Raw genomic sequence first — 20,301 nt, forward strand, 5'->3', positions numbered from 1 at the left:
TCCTCTTGAGAGAATTTTAAAGCAAGCAGTAGAAATGTCATGACTTCGCCACCGGAGACATCCAGACTTACCTCTGTATGGTGAGTCTTTTCTCTTAAATAGTAATAATGGGAACAGTAGAATAAAATGTGACTCGAAACACTTCCTGGCTTGTGCTTTTTTGTTTTATAGGTCATGTAGTCTACTTGCTTTAAAAGAATTTGAATACCTTTTATCTATAGACTCAGAATGAGTGCAAAAAATGCTTGATGTTTATAATCTAAAGCACTTCACGAAAAGCCTATTAGAAAATCCTAACTGAGGGGCTCTTTCTACTAATCCTGTCTAATGATTTTATTTCACATACTTTGTGTTTCATTTATTTCAGGAAAGATATAGTCAATGCACAAAGCATGGTAGTTGAGGTCTTTCCAAGTAATGCGGATCTGGAATCTGATACTGAACTGGATAGGGCAGTGACTCAGATCAGTGTGGACTTAATGGATGACTACCCTGCCTCTGATCCAAGATGGGCTGAATCTGTACCTGAAGGTAACTGCAGTTCTGGAGGTTTTCCTTTGTCTTTTTTTTTTTTTTTTTTCCTGAAATAACATCTCCAATGTTGCAGATAAAATTATAATTTAAACTTTGCAAAAAAGGCATAGGTGTCCCTTGCCCTCTGCCACCACTAGGTACATTTCCAGAAAGGCTTAAAGATGCATCTTATGAGACTACCAGATAAACTTGCAGTCTAGTGTGGTTAGTTCTTGACTTCATATAGTAAACACGAACAGCAAGGAAAACGTGTTTCTGAGAAGGGTACTTTGTGCAGATAACAGGTGGTCTCACTTTAGTGTTTTCATGCTTCCTTGTATGGTTCTAAATTATTTTCAGAAAAATAGATGTGTTAAGAGGAAGAACTTATTTGTTCATTCTTAGCCTATTTGTCAGTGTGACTGCACAGCTTCTGCTCGGCATGGATCCTGGGTAGAGTGAGCTTGTATCGCTCTGGGACAGTGGTATTTATGTCTGCCTGAAAGAGGACTAGAGAAATTAATTTAGGAGTATTTGTTGTACATAAAGATTTAAAAGGATTAAAACAGACATGCTTTTATCAAGAAACTTGTTTGTTCATGCTTCCTTCTCTTACAAATAGTGTTCATTTGTAAGTGGCCCCAGCACCTCTGGGCAGTAGTTGCCATTTACAGAGCAGAGGCTTAGTTTGAAAATTCATGTAAATAGTTACAGTTGGATGATGCTTCCTGCTGTTGTTTCTGCGTTGCAGCCAGTTAGAATTTGTCAGGCATCATATCCTTGGTATTTTCTGAATCAATTTTATTTTAAATTTGGCAGCCTATCTGTGTTTATTCCTGGCTAAAGCCAGAAGTGAAAATTGATGGCTTCTTGGAAACAGTCTTGCTAATTTTGTTCATAGTGATAGTTCTTCCAAGTTTTTTATCTTGATATTCCAAGCACACTTAGAATATACAAAAATTCTGGATGCAAGGTCAATTAGATCTGAATGCCTATTAACACTTTAGTTTCTAGTAGCTGTGGTCTAGGCCATAGTAAATTTAGCAATAGCTACTCCACAATGAAGATAAAAATTTGAATCTGAATCTTACTAAATCTGGAGTAAGCTGATGAGGTTCTATTTTAGCAGCATAATTAATTGAGTACTTAAGAATAGTACTGATCTAAAGATACTTTATTTCTTCTAAAAGCTTTACTTCAGCTATATGTAAATATGTATAGATGTATATATAGATAGAGTTGAAAAAACACAAATAGCATGGTAAGCAGTCTATAAATGTATGTGCTTATACTTAAAAAAGTACTAGTGTGGTAACGCTGTAAAAATTTATAGAAATAACTTTATCTCAGAGGCAAAAAACATAGTTACCCAGAAATTAAGATACCAAGTGCTCTAAGATTTTTCTCTTTTTAGAAGCAGCTGGTTTCAGCAACACATCTCTCATTCTCCTTCATCAGCTAGAGGATAAAACAAAAGCACATTCCTTTTTCATTGAGTTTCTTCATCAGGTAATTTATAATGTTCTTTTGGTATCAGCACACAGAGATTATTTCTTTGTCTTAAAGTAGTTCATCTAGAACGCTGTTTGAAGTGCATGTGGTGTTTTGTTGTTTGGTTTTTTTTAATGAAAGGTTGGTGTATTTGAACGTCTGGGCAGTTTTCCAGTGCGAGGGATGCCGATGGCAACTCGACTTCTGCTCTGTGAGCACGCAGAGAAACTGGCAGCAGCTATTGTTCTCAAGAATCACCACTCCAGGCTGCCTGATCTAGTGAATGCTGCTATACTGATCGCATTAAACAAAAGGGAGTGTGATGTTCCACCGAGTCTTACCCCTGCTGATGTGTTCTTTAGAGAGGTAAGAAACCTGTCATTTCTGAATTATTGTATAGCACTGCATGTAGTAAATGCAGCAGTGCTTTAATGTATACTTTGAAACTTTTCTCTGTAAAAATCAATTCAGTTTTACACAATTACCCTTTAAATTGGAATGATGTGGTAGTACTTCCCTTACTTTAGTGCATGTACTTTATTTTGTCTGCAGCTGAAACATAAATTCTGACAAATTTCATGTAGCAGAAGTAAAGTTGTTTTAATTTCCAACTACCCAACATGGATAAGTAAGGAAAAAGACAAGTGAAATTCTCTGACACATAAGGAGATGTATGCCAAGTTATAATTTTTAAGGAGTGGACTGAAGAGTATGAAGCTTTCCAGTTAGAGCTGCTTTCATGAGCTGTCCTTTGATGGAATTGTATCAATTTAGTCTCTCATAATTTTTGTCCTCTCTAACATTAGTCAAGCTAAGCTAGCTCTCAGTTTATGCTGTGTTCCAGTCGAGCGCTCTGTCTTTATATCTTTTTTCCTTCTTGAGAAGAACTATGCACAAAACATTTATTCTTAGGAAGTTTTTTCCTGTTGAGGACAGTAGTTGCTAATGGAGAAAAATAAATATGAAAGAAAATAGAAATAATAGTTTAATGCTATCAAGTATACTTTATCTAACAGAGATTCTGCTGCCAAATATTTCAGAAGATGATGGAGGGATATGTTTAATGAAAGTCTATGGAGTTACCTTCAAAAAATGAGGATTTTTTTTTTTCCTTCCAGATTTAAGTCCAGAAGGAAGGCATTTTTTGTAGTCTTAAGTATTGTATGAGACATAAGCTGGTGATTTCATTATCCATTAGAGTAGTTATACTTTATAATATTTTTGGCTATTTATGTGGTTTCTACTAATATGTTTGTTTTTCAATACAGCTCTTAACTTGGCTTTCAGATATCAGCTGATAATGGACATGTTTGTGTTCAGTGCAATTTTTCCTTCTGTCTTTAAGGTGTCCCAGATAGATTCCATCTTTGAATGCTTATTAGAAGAGGAGGAGCAAATCCTGAAAGACATGCCTATGGAATCAATTGAGTGGGCCCAGATAGTTGTAAATGTGAACAACATCATTAAGGTATAGAACTGCATTAACCAATATGCTTGTGGGAGGGGAAGATAAACACTGAGTAACACAGAACAAGCTGAATGCAGCCCATCTAAGTTACTGACATGAGAACAAAAGTGAATGCGCTTTTCACGTATCCAATTATATTAGAAAGTAAAAGATAGCCTTGTGCAGAATTAGCAGCATTCATTTTCCTCCTGAGCTACGGTTAAAGAGAATTTGAGAAGTTGCATCTTTATTGGAAGTTGTGAAATCATGAATATGTAGCAAAAAGTGAAGATCTTGTGCTTGAGCACTGAGGTTTCTTGCATAGGTGAGGAAGTACAGAAAGTACTCACCTTGAACACTGTGTGCAGTTTTGGGCACCACAGTATAAGAAAGATATTAAGCTCTTAGAGAGCGTGCAAAGGAGGGCAACAAAGATGCTGAAGGACATTGAGGGGAAGCCGTATGAGGAGCAGCTGAGGTCGATTGGTCTGTTCAGCCTGGGGAAGAGGAGACTGAAGGGAGACCTCATTGCAGTTACAACTTCCTCACAAGGGGAAGAGGAGGCGCAGGCACTGATCTCCTCTCTATGGTGACCAGTGACAGGACCCAAGGGAATGGCCTGAAATTGTGTCAGGGAAGGTTTAGGCTGGATGTTAGAAAAAGGTTCTTCACCCAGAGGGTGGTTGGGCACTGGAAAAGGCTTCTCAGGGAAGTGGTCACAGCACCAAGCCTGACAGAGTTCCAGAAGTGTTTGGATGATACCTTCAGGCACATGGTGTGACTTGGGGATGGTCCTGTGCAAGGCCAGGAGCTGGACTCAGTGATCCTTGTGGGTCCCTTCCAACTCAGGATATTCTGTGATTCTGTAGAAAAAATGGGGATATTAAAAGAACATCTCAGAATTATAGAAGACAACACCTTTTATGGTCTGTGTATATGGAGGTAGACTTTAAAATACTTACATCCTTGCCTTTAAATAGGACATGCTACAAGCTGCCTGTCAGTATCGTCAGTCTAGAGCCTCTTCATATAAAACAGGAGAGCTTCCAGAAAGAGAACCTGAATATATTCCATGGACAGGTGAGAAATTGTTATTACAATTTTTTTAATTATCAAAAAAGCTAACCAAAAAGCTGTTTTTGTAAGTTTCAGAACACATGAATTTCAGTCTGAATTTTAAACTTCCTGGTAAAAGGTGCTACAGGGTTGTCAGTAAGGATAAGAGAAGCTAAAGTTTTAATTTAGGGAATGAAATGGAATGAATCAATGAACAGTTATTTTGTCCAGTATTGATGATAACTTTTTAAAACTTGCATTAGAAATTTGACTACAAAACTACAAGTTTGGGAAACAAAACTGATTTTATAATTTTTATAATTATTTTTTATGCATTGGTTCTGATTGGCAGATCTGTGGGATACATAACATTAAAATAAATCATAAAATGTGATCTGTAACTGTTTTAAAAGGACTGATGGTTCTCCATTTCCCTAAGTGTATTTTGTTTTGATAGTTGAATAGCAGGAAAATTATCAGAACAAGTGTTTGCAGAAGAAAGCATTTTCCAGTTGGTGCTTAAGCTTCCTTGTGGCCTATATGTCTAAAACACACTAGTTTAGTGCTTCCAGGATAAAAATCTTTTGAATAGCAGGACCCATGCAACTGTTCTGGTCTTATGTTGTGATGACTACACCGAAGTATTTAAATCCGGTTGAAAAAAGTTGCCTTTTCCTTCTGTGTATTCTCTTACTTTGCTTAGAGTTCATGGAATTGATTCTTTTCTTCTGGAAAAAGAGCTAGTATTGATACTTGACAGCATAGATCTGTGTAGTTCGGAGGCGGTTTTTTTGTTTACCACATCTTGGCCAAATTCAATATGTAAAGGTAGATGGGAGTAGGTGTTTTTTGGGGTATTGCTTTGATTTTTAAAATTTAAACATTTATTAGCTTTTTTCCTTCTATTTTTTTTTTTTAATTATAAATACTAATGTTTTTCTTACACTTCAGGATAGATTGCTGTGGTGCTAGGGTTGTTGTTTTAATGTTCACCGTGTTGTGTTCCCAAGCATCCAGTGGCGTTCGTGCAGCAGTAACGCGTCAGCACGGAATCATCCTGAAGGTGGTGTATCCCCAGGTGGACAGTAACCTCCGCAGCGTTGTGGCTGAGCAGCTGGTGGCACTACTGGATTGTTTCCTGGATGGCTACATCTCTCAGCTCAAGTCTGTGGATCGCCTGGCTGATCAGGAGCGATACAGCAATCTGGAAATGGAATATGTCCAGAAAAGATCGGAGCTCTTGTCTCCTCTCCGTAAGTGCTGTCTGTTTTCTTTAATGCAAGGATTAAATGGTCCATTCAGTGAGGAAATGACACAAGTCTGATAGAGTAAATGGCCTCTGTGTATGAATTCTATTTGTTCTACACATTTGCTTTCAGAGTATAAGTGACTGTTTGTATGATTTAATGAGATATTTACAAAATAAAAACAGATTACAGGATTGCATCCAGGACTGCATCCACTGCAGTATAAGAGGTATACGCCTCTTATTAGACCTGTTGCTGCTTTGAATTTTTTTCCTCTGCTAACTTGTTGTATTTTTCTGGCAGGATTTTATCATGTGTTGCTTGGATGAAAATAGTCTATAAATGGATTTTGAAATGTTTATATTGCTGCAAGCTGAGATAAAGTTATATGCCTGAAAGCTTGTTTAGCGTTTTTCAGGGAAAAGTTACTTTTGGAATCTTGATTATTTAATAATCATGTCCATTGTTTAATATGTTGAATGTTATGAAGTCTTTATTGAATAAGTGACAGAAAAGCTCCCTTTTTAAGTAGAATTAACTTGGAGTAAATAGATTTTAATTTTTATAGACTAAAACACATTATATGAGTGTAAGAATCTAATAGTCATTCTTGAGCATCCTTAAGAAAAGTTTAAATTCTTATTCTCCATTTTATTGACATTCATGGGCTCTGTTAGCTTATAATACGTTTTGTATCATGATGTTAAATCTAAGGCTTATATTTCCTTGCAAACAAAATCGACTATTCTTCTAACTCTTACCTATTTAACTGAACCAAAAGGAAGGATTCTAAGTAATATCTTTTTAATACGAGCCCAGTAGTCTTTATTTGTTTTGTTCTTTATCAAAAGCCTTTACCTGCTGTTTCTTCACTTTGTGTAATTAAGTGGCTGTTATTACAGATATTAAGTCATGGGTGGGATCCCCTCTCCCAGTACAAAGAGATGATGCTAAGTTTCAAAGAAAATGGAATATATATATATACTGACCATTTAGTATTCCTTTTGTTCCTCTTGTATTGTGGGACAGAGGTGGTAGGTATTGAGCTTGCATGTACACAGGAGATGGATGCAGTAGGGGAATGTTTCTTTGGGAATGTGTAGGTATCTCCTCAGTGTGAACACTTGAAACCTGTTTTTGTTTTTCTGGTTTCTGCCCTGGGTCATTCTCTTACAGACAATGCTGAGCGTGTCTGGTATAACTTCTTTTTCTTGGTTACTTAGTTTCCCTGGGACAGTACCAGCTGGCAGCCGCTTTAGCAGAGAAGTACTGCGACTTTGATATCCTGGTACAGATGTGCGAGCAGACAGACAACCAGGCCAGATTACAACGTTACATGACTCAGTTTGCAGATCAGGTAAGTCTTTTTTTCTGTTTCCTTTAGATAGTGTTTTATAGTAAGTTTGCACCTGAAATGTTGCAAAATTTATTGGGTTTTTTTTTGGGGGGGGGGTCTGTGGTTTTTTTAAGCATATGTATTTACATGTACATATAGGAGTAATGTGGAAAATTGAAGTCAATGTTCACTGTAAAATATTCAATGGAGTATTTTACCCCGAGACTGCAAAGCAAGTCAGCAGAAATACGGGTACCAGCTGCGTGGGTAGTGGCTTTTGTGGGACCTTTTTAGTGCCTCAAACACATAAACTCAACGTTTTTCAGCATTTTGTGACTTCTCAGAGATGCTGTTGTTTTATTTAACTAATGCAATATAAATTTAAGGATAATTTCCAGAAAAGAAGATTGTTTAATGTATAAATAGAGAAGTAGTTAATGTAGGAATATGATGTTTAAAAAGCAGTCAAGAGTAGGAAGGTAGGGTGTTGTTTTAAGATTTCTTTCATTGTCTTGCTATGTACTTGTTGGACAGCTTTTCCAATGTCTGTTAAAATCTAGTGTAAAATCTTACAAGTGTGCTGAAATATGGGAAAGCTTAAGGAAAAGGCAGTAGGGATTACTTGAAGTGAGCGGGACTGGTACAAAAGGTTCTTAATTTGAGAATTGGTGAGATCAATTTGTTTAGATTTCCACAACAACTGCTGTCTACATGTTTTCTAAAAAAGACAGTACCGAAAGGTTGTTTTAATAAGAAAATACAAAAGTAGCAGTAATGGACAGAAGTTATAGCAAACTTTTTCAACAGTGAGGCTTAAATATTTAGAGTGACTGCCAAAGGGGATAAATTATCTTTTTTTTTTCCCTTTTCACATGCTTTATTTTAAAGGGGAAATTTAAGACTTCCTGAAAAAAGATTAATGTGGTTAATGGATAGACTATCAGACTGAAGGCCTCTTCAAACCTAATTGTTTAAATGTAGCATTATTCTAAAATTATCCTGAAAAGACTAAATTAAATCTCAAACATAAATCCTGATTAGTTATTTCACATTGAAGTTTTTGAAGATAAAACAGGGTGTTTTTTAAAAAAAAAGAAGTTTTTTAACAATGCCTGAGGAAGTAAGATTGTAGGTTCACTTGGAGATAGGCGGGAATGTTTCAAAAACATTGACAGTGGACGTAAATTTATTTATGAAAGGAAATAATAAGATGGAGTTTTCAGGGGGGCAAAGGAACAAGTATAAAAATGAAACTAGAATTGTGATTGATGTGATACCTGTTTCCGTTCTTGTGTGTTAATGTGAAGAATTTACATTTGGTATTTCCTTTGCTTCCATTGAAGGGTTCTGTGTTTATCAGCATCTATTGCAGAGTAGCTTATGAATTCTTTAAACACTAGTTCTATCAGGGCTCTTATGTTTTTTCATCACCACTGTATTTTCTGTTGTGTGTCTGGTTTTATCAAGCAGGTTCTTACTACTTTCTGTCCAATTGTATTTTATAAAGCATTATACATATATATATATAAATGTAACTTAAAAACTGTTCATATTCCTTTTATTTTCAGAATTTTTCAGATTTCCTGTTTCGCTGGTATCTAGAAAAAGGAAAACGAGGGAAGCTGTTATCTCAGCCTATTGCTCAGCATGGACAGCTGGCCAGTTTCTTGCAAGCTCATGAACATCTGAGCTGGTTACATGAAATAAATAGTCAGGATTTGCAAAAGGTAGGGTTTCTTAAATACAAGCAAACTGAAATATCACATATCAAACAGGTCAAATACATATTCACGTAGGCAAGTTATCTAGTTATGACTCTTCATCATCAAAAGACAGCTTATCTACATGAGTTTGGGGAGAGATGACACAGATAGTTAATGGAGTACCAAAAGCCTTCCTTCAGGAACCACCTAGTATATCATCTAAGCCACTGCACCATGTAGTGGAAGTTAGGCATGCTCATCCCTTGTTGGTGGCTAGTATTTTTTACCAAGGAAGTTTGGTTTGGCTGCATGGTCACTACTTCAGTGGAATTGGGGTTTTACAGTGAATATCAATAGCATTATAAGATTATCTGTTGAGGGAAAAACTGAAACTTCTGTTTCAAGACTAATTTCTTTAAGTCAGCGAATTTGAAGGTGTCACAAAAGTAAAAAAGCTATTGATTAATCACTTACATGCATAGTTTAAAAGTACTTTTTAATAGCAAATGTGCATGTGAATAGATTAATGTGACATTGTTTTAAACGTGATCTTTTGTTGCCTTCTAAGCTGTCCAGTTATTCTTTTTCCTCTTTTTGCTGGTCAGTCTTTCCTTCCCTCTGCTAGACTTATGAATGTATTTCACTTTAGTAATTAAACTATTTCAAAACAAAAATGATTTCTTTCAATCCACCTGCACATTTAAGCATGCAAAGCATGGAAATGTTTATCCCACTGCAAATTGTAAGTTGATAATGCCATATGTCCCTTAAACAAACAAAACACACACACCCCCCAAAACCCAGCCAAAACCAAAACAAAAAAACCACCTCCAAGAATATTGTAATACTCTATTTGTGTCGATGGAGATTTTCTGAGTTACAGGAAAGCACTGTGAAGAGGGGGCAGGGACTCTAAAATATACAACTAGTTCAGTCTAGATATTTTATTTCTGAGTAAGTGCTCAGAAACTTTGTTCTCTTGTCTGATAGACAAATAAATTCTTGCCTATCTATTTGTTTACTGCAACAGTTATATGTATAATTCTATTTTTTCAGATTCCCAAATTAGCAGATAAATCAATCTGCATGCAAAAGTGTTCTGTCAAAGCGTATTTGCCTGGCTTTTATTGCAAAGCCTTAAATTAGATCCTTAAATTAGATCCCAGAGATACAATAGATGAAGTTGCAATTTATCCTTTGATCATAAGGTAGTTTTCCTTGATCAATACTGAAAGGATTTTTTTTTTCAGTACTATTGGAGGGGAGAGACCTATGTCTCTTCCTGAAGAGTATAATGCAGCTTTATTATGCTAACGGTACAACTTTTAAAAATAAAGGTTATAGTATATATATAGTTATATTTATAATAATAAATACCTGTGAGACTGCTGTTCAGATAAAATCCTTGTCTGTTAACCTTCTGATCTTAATTTATAAAACTGATTTACAGCATCTTTATTAATTTTAGGCTCACAGAACATTGCAGACTTTAGCAAATATGGAGACAAGATATTTTGCAAAGAAGAAAACACTTCTTGGCTTGAGCAAATTAGCTGCGTTAGCGTCTGACTTTTCAGAAGACATACTGCAAGAGAAAATAGAAGGTGAGAAATAAAAAGGACGAAGTCAAGTTATTGAATTAGAATCACGTTAATTTTTCAGATTGTTAATTTGTTACGTTCAGGGCTCTAACAATGTGGTAAGGATAAATTGGCTGATGATTTTGCTCATTTTAGGAAGCACAAGGAAGACAGCATGAGGCAGTAACCTCAGTATTCACTGTCACCTACGAGTTGGGACTACAAGAATGGGAAATTTTACCTTTCACTTTTTCCGATAACATGTAAAATATTGGCATCAATAGCAACCTACATAGTACTTTGAGAAATTAGACAGTTCTGAAGTGACTGAAACTTGTAAACCGTTCACGCTGAATATATTTTCGTGAATCTCCATTTTATATTTCAGATGCAAGGTAAAAATTATTTAATTTCTGTTTACTGAATGGCATTCAACTTCAAATTCTTCTCAAGTCCTGAGGCTCATAGTCTGTACAAGGAAATATAGTAACTGTGTTGTATAGCAATAATGAACCTTCAAATACATACAGTTGTGATCAAGAAGTGCTTTCTCAGCATCTTGATCTCTGTATCTAGAAAAATTACCATGACAGTGCTTCATGGTGCTCTAACTGAACAGATGTAAATGGGAAAATTAGGAATACCTATTCTGCTTCAAAATGCAACAGTTTCACTGCTCTGCTATTCCTATCCCTTTGGAAAATAGTTTGTGCAGGACATGTGCTGTGAATTTGTGAAAAGGCAGCTCTGCACTACTAGTTACAGGATTCTGGCCACCAGGGGGAAGCTTTGGAATATGACTTGAGGTTACTGCTCAAACTTACTTCTATTTAGCTGCGTATTTATCTATCTGTGTTATGTACAGTTCTTAAATCCTGTTTAAAAAACCTTGTAATAATTATGTTAACTAAGTAGGCTCTACAAATTATTTTTAGCTCATAATAGTAATAATAATGTATTATCTACCCTTTAAGTTATAACATTAGATGAAATCTTGAAGTTTAAATTTATTTATTCATCACTTTGAAAATGCCTCTGCAGATGTGAAGAATCTCATCTTTAAATAGGAAAACTGTAGAAAAATGAGAAAATCAAAGCTTTATTTCAGTAGGCTGGTGGACTCAAGATTTCTTCTGGACTTTACTCTGCTGCACATTTCTGTGTGGTACATGATACAGTTTTTAAAACTGAAGGTCTTTGTGTATCAGTTTCCTATTGATAATGTAAGAATAATTATTCCTGCCACATTTTGCTTATTCCTTTAAGCAGATAAAATGCTCCTTAGAGTTATTTTCCGCTTTCTGCTGTGCAGTGGAATTGAGTGGGATTGGGCGAGGTTCTTATAGTGTGGCTGATGCTATTCCATTTTGATTGTCTCAGCCTAATAAGTTTCTGGCCCTGAAGCAGATCATGCTGGCAAGTATAAAACAAATCAAAAATTGAACAATTCATGAGATGGAACAAGTCCATGTCATGTCTTCAGCCAAAAGGTAGTTCTTAAAAATTGCAACCAACTTGCTTTCCTACACAGTACAACAGCTTCCATCCAATCCTATGTATTCCTTTCATAGTTTTGGGAAAAAAGTAGTTATCCATCTTCACTACACTGGGAACATGAGTGGAAAGTAAAAACTAGTTCACCAGGATGGTGAAGTGGAAGTGTTTCTCTGCTTCGGGAATGTAGCTTAGCGTCCAAACAGAATGCTTCATAACAAACACTTGTAGACTTGAATAATATTGTGAGTTGACAGTTACTATTATGCCGCAGAATTTATTATTACATCTTAATAACATGAAACATTCATTTCCTTAAATGACAAGAAATAGCAGAGCAGGAGCGCTTTTTGTTACATCAGGAGACACTTCCCGAACAATTACTGGCAGAGAAACAGCTGAACCTCAATGATATGCCAGTGTTGTCTGCATCTCAGCTCATTGATGTAAGTATCTGATGTTTACTTCATTACACAGGTAAAGTTCCAGTATGTTTTCTGCCTCTGTTGATAAAATAAACGAGAAGATCATAACTGCCTTTATCCCTCATATGACTTGCTAAGCACCTAAAGATCCAATGTATTAATTATTTTAACTTTGCTTAGTTTCTGCCAGCACCAAACTTCAGAATTCTGGTTTTTAGTTCAAATTTCTTTTTGTTGAATGTGTGCTTTAGAGTGCTGCTACAAGAAAAAGCAAATCAAATCAGTGCTGGAAGTTCATTTATTGGTCTAAGACAGGTTTTAGAGTTGAGACAGTTTCTACCTTCATTTACATTTTCAAGAGAGAAGAACTTGGAAGGCAAAACAAAGAATTCTATGTTAGTGGAGAAGGATGCCGCAACATAGAAAAAGGAAGGACTAGATGCAGGAAGAGGCTTTTGGTCACCTGTTTCAAAGAGGCACCTGAACTGTTTCTACTTCTGTTTTCTTTTACAAAAATCTAACCCATAATGAAACAACATGAACTGCTCCAGTGCTGGGATCACTAATAATGCTGACTTCTTTTCCACACCCCTTTCTGGTGATAGTCTGGAACCAGTAGCCTTACTGTTTCTGCCTTGTTGGCCACATACTTTTAGCATCCAGTGATGCACACAAAAAGTATTCCATGAATAAAGGCAATACATTAAAAGAAAATCAGGTCCTGTCTGGGTGTCAGTTTTGCAACTCCTTATTTTTCTGTAATCCTGTGGAAAATCCAAAGCATGCTTGTTTACATTTTCCTAATTTTCTTAGAACAGTGCTTACAGCAGATTGTGAAGTCATTACCTCTGTCTTTAAATGAGGCTATCTGTGGAACTGGGGAAGAGTAGGTAGTGTCACTCATGACTTGGCAATCGCTGACACCATGACAGTTTTCTTTCTGAATTCTCTCTTGTCAAACCAGTGTTCATACTTGCTGCTTGCAACTCAAGAATGAAATTTGCAAAGTGTGAATTAAAAGAGTCTTAGTGTTAATTTTCCTTTGAAGTACTAATTTAGAATCGGAGTTTGTGAAATACTGATAGCAAACCTGTTGTTTTTAAAAGGAGAAAGGCAGCAAATGTGCATAAGTACTGCTTTGAGCTTGATTACCAAAATAATTCTGAGAGCTTATTTGTGGAGCTGAACTCTGGCTACAATAGTCCAGGAATGTTACAGCCTTAAATGGCATTTAAATTTGAAACCTAGCAGCCTTATATCCAATATCGTTTTTCCACAGACCATTGTCATGTAGGTGGAATGCTGCTCTAAAACCTTAAATATATTCCTTGGTATAAAAATACTTGCAGTTGAATCAAGACATATTTTCATGAGAGGGTCATGTAAATGGAAAATACATGGTGGTCTTCCCACAGTGAGTTGTCTGTGATACCGGTTACATTAGCTTGTAGGCTAAAAATAGTTCTCCATGTTAATCTCTCATATCATAGATGTACATATGTGATGAGAACAGAAGAGCCAATGAATATGACTTCAAGAAAGCACTTGATCTGCTGGAATATATTGATGAGGTAAGAAAACTTTCTGAGGGATTTCTAACCTAGAGACTTATTTATTATTATTTAAGTTAGGATGGTGCATCTGTAGTTAAATAACATACTAGCTTGGTGTATGGTAATTAAAACAACCCCCAATGTATTTTTCTCAGTTTGTTTTTAAGTCACTGGAGACTTAATGCCAAATGTGGTTTAGATGATTTAAGAAAAATGACACTCTTCATCTTCACTTCCCATTTATAGTCTATAGTTTCTTTCTTAGGGCCTTGCTTCCCTACAGGCTGTCTCCAAATGGGACTAAGATTGTCTCTTTTTAGTAGTTTAGTTCTTGCGTCTTCCCTCTTGGCAATTTCGCTGATTGTCATGAGGTAATGTGGGATAGTCACCAGCTTTTTAACATGTAAATAACATTGAACCACAGATTTGCTGTCTGCTTTTTCTCCCAACTCTTTTTTTTGCATCTAAGTAAGATAAATGTCACTCTAAACCCATGAGATTTCAAAATTATTTTTTTTTCAGATATTTAAGTTTGTAACAATTTGTGTAGAACCATTCAGCACAAATTGAAGATGGTGGTTTAGAGTCTAAAACCCAGCTGTTTTCCTGTTTTCCCTGCTTTTACCTTACAAAAGTGTAGCGTAAAGTTGAGACCCACCCTTTGGCTTCCAGGCTTTAAAATTCAAGTGTTCGTGGTTTCCCTTATGGGGGGAATTTAAAGTAGATGTGATGCTTCAGGACATCAAGAGCTGGAAAAAACCATATGGTTGTTTTTCTGACATTATATTTCAAAAGGGGCTTGACAACAATTACCTCGAAGTTTCTGTGCAGTGAAGGGGATGCCTTTCCAGATCAAGTGTATATCTTTGAAGTCATTTACTGTTATATTCATAAAACCTATATTCTAATGTGGACACTAATGCACGCTAGTTAGCTTGGCCATGCTGGAAAAAGAGCCATGACTTCAGTTGCCATTTAGCACGTCGTAAAATAAAACTTGTCTGGAATACAGTATTTTACAAACTGATATTTTAAAATATGCCCTTTTTAAAATCGAGTTAGCTGGACTTCAGCAGTCAAGTGTGATATGGAAAGTCTGAGCCGTGATTTCAGATAGAAACAGTGTTTGGTGTTTCAACAGTCCGATCAGATCATCTGTTTAGCATGTGTTAAAAACTATGTTCGGTGATTGAAGGGTCTAAGTCATTGGTGTAATCTGTGTGACAAAGTGGTTATTTCTTTTGTAAAAAACCTTAAAATTTTAATTTGCCTGTTTTTTTCTCCTTATATGAATTGAAGGAAGAGGAAGTGGATGTAAATGATCTTAAACTTAAAATTCTCTGTAAGGCTCTCCAAAGAGATGGGTAAGTATGCATATAAGATACTGGGAGTATTTGTGACATAGCTTCTCCAGAATTACATTTTAGTGTACTATTCTCTAACTCACTAAAAAGATTGAATTTTGTAGTATAAGGTTAGTAAAGTATAATGTATCTTCTTATTTGTAAAGTGAAACCCTAGCAAAAAAAATCTGTAGTACTTTGTTCATTTATCTCACTGGCAACCTACTATGCATTCTTGGCACTTGACACAAAAATGTAACCATGCAGCTTTTATACTTGAACCCTTTCCTAAAGTAAAAGAAGTGACCTACACTGAAGTTTTTTTTTTTCATTTGAGGCATCTCAAATAAAAGCGCTCTAATAAGAGCAACATGTGCAGAGGTCACTCCCTGCAAGCCTTTATTCCACTTGGTTTCAGCCAAGTGACAAAAGTTCATGATCAGTTGACAAGGTCATGATCTTTTAGAGTTAAAGCTGCATTCATGACTGGAAGAGATCGAAACCTGAATACTGCTTAGAAGAGCCACACTTAAGGACATTCAAACCCAAATATAGGCTGAAACCAATTGGTCCCGAAAATCTTCTCCTCGAACAGTGGCACTGTTTTCTCCCAGCTTAAATAACTCAGATGGCATTTCCTCCCTCTTCTTTTTAAGTTTCAGAAGTCTTCAGCTTTTCTAACTCCTACCTGTGTTCCAAGAGGGACTCAAGAAAGAAAGGATGAGAATACATTCCAAATGCACTGTGCCATTTGTGATTAAAACTGAAATAAGCAGCATTTGCATTCACACTTGTGCATAGGATAGATTCCAAAGGATGGTAGTTTCTAGAAAATAAATTCCTAGTTGCATGACAAAGTTATTGCCACATACGACACAAATAATATGCAGAAACAGGTTCACAATATTCCAAGTGTCCCCTTCCTATTATTTTAGAGACAGAGGAATCCAGAACTCCTGCATGGCACCAGTCCAGTTATTGGTTTATGACCTATCTTCCCTGGGCCAAGAACAGGATTTTGAATGTAAAATTTTACTGTTCAAACATACATAATGCTGACAAGATTTTGGGCACTCTGGTAGCTAACCAGAGGCAATTTGAGATGACTGAACAGTGTTTAGAAAACTTGATGTCCCAGTTGAGTTTCCAGTCTAGCGAGGCTCACAAAGGCTGTACGAAGAGGTTGCTTGCTGTTTCAAAAGAGGTAGTGTTAACTTTCATCTGTGTGCAAAAGTAAGCGTTTGCCATGTTACATTACCTACTTTTAAGAATGGCATCTGTTTTCTAGGTTAAGGGCTACAGGTGGTGGTGAGGTTCTCAGGTAGGATGGAGAGCCTTGCTGGGTGTGCTCCTAATGTTCTGATAGAGTCCTCACTATCCTCCACACTATCCTCCTGTGCCTAAGAGGAGAAAATCCCCGTACCCCCTTCCCTCCCTCCTTTCCTCACATTTTTCCCAGTAGAATTAAGGATGAAATCCTAGACATTTAAGAGTTGAAGTGACATCCAGGATAAAACTGTGGTTTCAGTGAAGTACAGAGAATTTGTCAGTAATAGGTTCTGGGAGCCAGGTCCAGATCTGGTGCAAGCACGTTCACACTGGCCCATGATAGTTTAGGGATTGATATGAGAACTGGTTTTGTCTGGCAGCTTAACATTTGGGACAGGAAATTTTAACAACTGAAAGGTTAGAACCACAACAAAACAAGTTAGGTTGGTGTTGACTTGAAACTGCTACATATAAAGCTCTGTAAGGATGAGAAATTGTCATTTAAAATACTCTTAGAAAAATCTGTTTGGGGTTTTTTTGTATCACAGGTGAGACTGGCTCTCATGAGTTTTAACATTTAACACAAAGGAGACAAACTTCATTTTGTGTCTGTGTGTGCTGTTACAGGCCTGCAGCTTAGATTTTACAATGGTTTTTTTCTCTTTTCTCGGTGTTTGCTTTTTGTTTTGGTTTGAGTAAATTGCTTCTTTTCCTTTATTCTACAAAAAAAAAAGACTCTATACTTTCATAATCTCAAACATAAAATATAATTACTGAGAACAGGTGATTCTTATCTTGATGGACAATAGTTTTATCAAAGAAATAATGTTGTTTGTGGGGGGTGTTATGGTTTAGAGGAAGGGAGACATTCCTATTGTCCTCCTAACTAGACGACATTGTAATTTCATTGCAATTTTACTCTTGGAATAAAAAGTTATTAACAAAGATAGAAAAGCCTCTTGCTTTGAGCTATAACCAAGTGCCTTCCATGAGGACATGTATTAATCACCTTTGATAATATATCAAATTTTCCTGTGTTTTTTGTTCTTGTTAGTTTTAATTTTATTTCATCTGTGCCATTCTTTCCCCAATTATTCTTTGACTTGCAGATGGTCTTGTTCAGATGGTAGAGATGATCCAATTGAAGCATCTAAAGATAGTATATTTGTGAAAATACTACAAAAGCTATTGAAAGAAGGTAAAGTGGACTTAAATGTAATTGAAGGGTCTGAAATTTAGTTGTTTCAAAAGCTGCTTAAGATGAACACTAATATGTAAGAAGTAGTGACAAAAAATTCTCAGAGTGATGAAGATGCATTCCACTAGACAATTAAAATCATTAGAGCTAGTTCTATCTCTGTAAAATGTTCAGGCAGGTAAGACATGAGCAGATTTCTGGGTTATAATCTGGTTATAATCCTAGTACCCTCAAATGATTTGCTCAGTAAGGCACCTACCAGATTTTTAGCGGTTTCTTACAGTACAGTAGAGTAGGTCTTCTGGAGTGAAATACGTATCTTCTGTAGGATACAGGATTAATAACTAATTAACTGTCACTCAGAAGAACTTAATCTGTTTAAGCTAAAATGTTTTTTTGCTTTTGTGTTCTCTCTCCAAAAGCAAAAAAAAAAAAAATAAAAATGCTTCCCCTTCTCTAGTTTAAGCTGACCATAGGAAGTTCTGACCATGGAAGTTACAGCTGGAGGAGAGAGTGAGAGAAGGAAAGCAACTGGGACTCAAAGTCTGTTTTTAATATTACTGCATATGAACTTTTTCCAAAACAGAGAAGGTTCCATGTGGAAAATAGAAAAATGAAGTTTTTCAAAACAGTTGTGGTTTTGTGTGTCTGATCCTGTTAATTTCCTTCCTCTTGTAAGAGTCTCACAGCCCAGAATGAACTGTTGCACCTGATACATGTTAATTACTTGACTGAGCTTTCTTTTCTCTTTCCTTTTCTTTCTTTTATTTATTATTTATTTTTATTTTGTTGAAGTGTTATGTAAAGCTTGGATTTGAGGTTAATCATTAAATTACTGAGCTCTGTTTAAGTAAAAATTATTAACTTTTTAAACTCAGTTTTACAGGCTGCTTAAGCTTTATTGTATTTCTTGATGTGTATAATAGAATTAGAGCTTCCCAATTCCAGAAGAGTAATTTAACTATGAGGCAGGAGGAGGTGTTTACTTAAAAATTATCATAACTACTAATGAAAAGTACTTTTATCAGTGTTGTAATGAATGGTTTTGTGTTGTAGGAGTCCAGTTAAGTGAATATTTACCAGAGGTGAAGGACTTGCTGCAAGCAAATGAACTTGGCAACTTGAAATACAATGCTTACTTCGAATTTGTGTTAAAAGCAAACTATGAACTCTACGTTCAGGGACAAGCATGATTCTCACTGGTCTTTTAAATATTTTTTTCTAAAGAACTCTTGAATGCTTTTATACTTTATGTTTTGTTTGGTTTTTTGCTAACACTGTGCTAAAATCTATATGAGTAGTAATATACTTGGTCTTAAATGTATAGACATCGATGCTTTAATCAGGGGAGCCAGAGTTGTGTTTTCAGGCAAAATAAAAATAAAGTTTTCTTTTTCCATGCCTTTCATAAACTCTCTGTTTTGTTCTGTATCTTCATTACTATGAGTCCTGCCTGAGACTCAGAAGATACACAGACACCCAGCACAAGAGGTGGGGAAACTTCTACTGTCAACACCTGGGGCTGTGATTTCAGTTCAGAGAAAATACTGAAAACATTAATGCTGGATGACTGCATAGCTTACTTAAGAAACAACTGGTTATTCCATTGGATAACTCCACTCTGTACAACACTTTTTGCTGTAGAAACTAGCTAATTGCAATGTTGCATTAGAGGTTACTGGCACAAAAAGGATAACTGGCTTGTCACTGATCACTCAGCTTCTCTGTGACAGAAAGGAATAAAGTACAGTTCTCATTCAGAGTTCTCTGGTCCAGTAAATATGCCATTCTTTCAGTTTATATCTGTAAGGTTAAACCTTTTCAAAACATTTTAATATTGTATCTATTTAACTTCCATTTAAGCTATTTCTAGAATGCATGTAAAAATGAGATTAGCAGCTCACCATGCAGTCATTCACAGCAACTGCTCGTGCCTAGGCTCAGATGAAACCTAGAAAGTAGTTACCCTAGTGTGGGAGTCCAACAGGATCTTCCTTACTCTGCACCTTGTTCTCTACTGATAGATGTTACTAATTTTCTTTTTTCTTTTCTTTTACCCCGCTGCCCCAGTTAGTTATCTCTGACATGGGAATAAAAAAAAAATTCCATTTAACTTCTCTATTTTAATTTCAGTGATTGTCAGCAGATTTTAATCTTTAAATGAAAGTTAGTGAGATCTGATGTGTTGCACCTTTCTTTTGCATGTAGCTCAAGAGTCAGCGACTGCAGAGCAACTTGCATGCCCTTATGTTTTACTTGTCTGGCTCCATGCCTGCTGCAACAACTTGATCCAACAGCTGAGAAGGTCAGAAGTTAAATTGGTTGAAGAGAATCCAGTTTCTAGTTTTAAAAGCACAGCTCCCCTTCCGTGGCTTCCCCTCCTCCCTGTACTAATACAGTAAGCTGGGCTGAGAGTCTGAACATGTTTGGAAGAATAGATTTATCTAGAGGTTCTAACTAATATGGGAAAGAAATGCACTAGCAGTCATCTTCTAAGATTGTTCTAAGCAGCAAACTTTGCACTTCTGCAGTCTTGCATGGCTGAGAAGTGTGAGCATAACTCCCAACTATGGCTTCAAAGGAGTGGGTCATTTGAAGCCTTCCACTTGTTCGCTGAAATGTCACTTTGAGGATGGTTTCATGTTG

At 36.1% G+C, this 20,301-nt stretch overlaps 1 protein-coding gene across 1 annotated transcript in view; it reads left to right on the plus strand.

Annotated features, from left to right (window-relative positions):
• NUP133 (nucleoporin 133) overlaps window positions 1-19,068 on the plus strand; it is a 32,398-nt gene extending 13,330 nt beyond the window's left edge. Inside the window, exons 13-26 of the mRNA XM_027721406.2 lie at window positions 368-531; window positions 1,928-2,022; window positions 2,146-2,370; window positions 3,350-3,472; window positions 4,432-4,531; window positions 5,518-5,760; window positions 6,978-7,111; window positions 8,659-8,817; window positions 10,262-10,397; window positions 12,195-12,313; window positions 13,783-13,863; window positions 15,145-15,209; window positions 17,567-17,655; window positions 18,712-19,068. Of these exons, the coding sequence (XP_027577207.2) occupies window positions 368-531; window positions 1,928-2,022; window positions 2,146-2,370; window positions 3,350-3,472; window positions 4,432-4,531; window positions 5,518-5,760; window positions 6,978-7,111; window positions 8,659-8,817; window positions 10,262-10,397; window positions 12,195-12,313; window positions 13,783-13,863; window positions 15,145-15,209; window positions 17,567-17,655; window positions 18,712-18,848 (1,870 nt within the window). The 3' untranslated portion in view covers window positions 18,849-19,068. The remainder of the gene's footprint in view (window positions 1-367; window positions 532-1,927; window positions 2,023-2,145; window positions 2,371-3,349; window positions 3,473-4,431; window positions 4,532-5,517; window positions 5,761-6,977; window positions 7,112-8,658; window positions 8,818-10,261; window positions 10,398-12,194; window positions 12,314-13,782; window positions 13,864-15,144; window positions 15,210-17,566; window positions 17,656-18,711) is intronic.
• The last annotated feature ends 1,233 nt before the right edge of the window (window positions 19,069-20,301 follow it).

Source organism: Pipra filicauda, unplaced genomic scaffold, assembly GCF_003945595.2.
Source record: "Pipra filicauda isolate LSUMZ 115617 unplaced genomic scaffold, ASM394559v2 scaffold16_size7369187_pilon, whole genome shotgun sequence".
NCBI lineage: Eukaryota > Metazoa > Chordata > Aves > Passeriformes > Pipridae > Pipra > Pipra filicauda.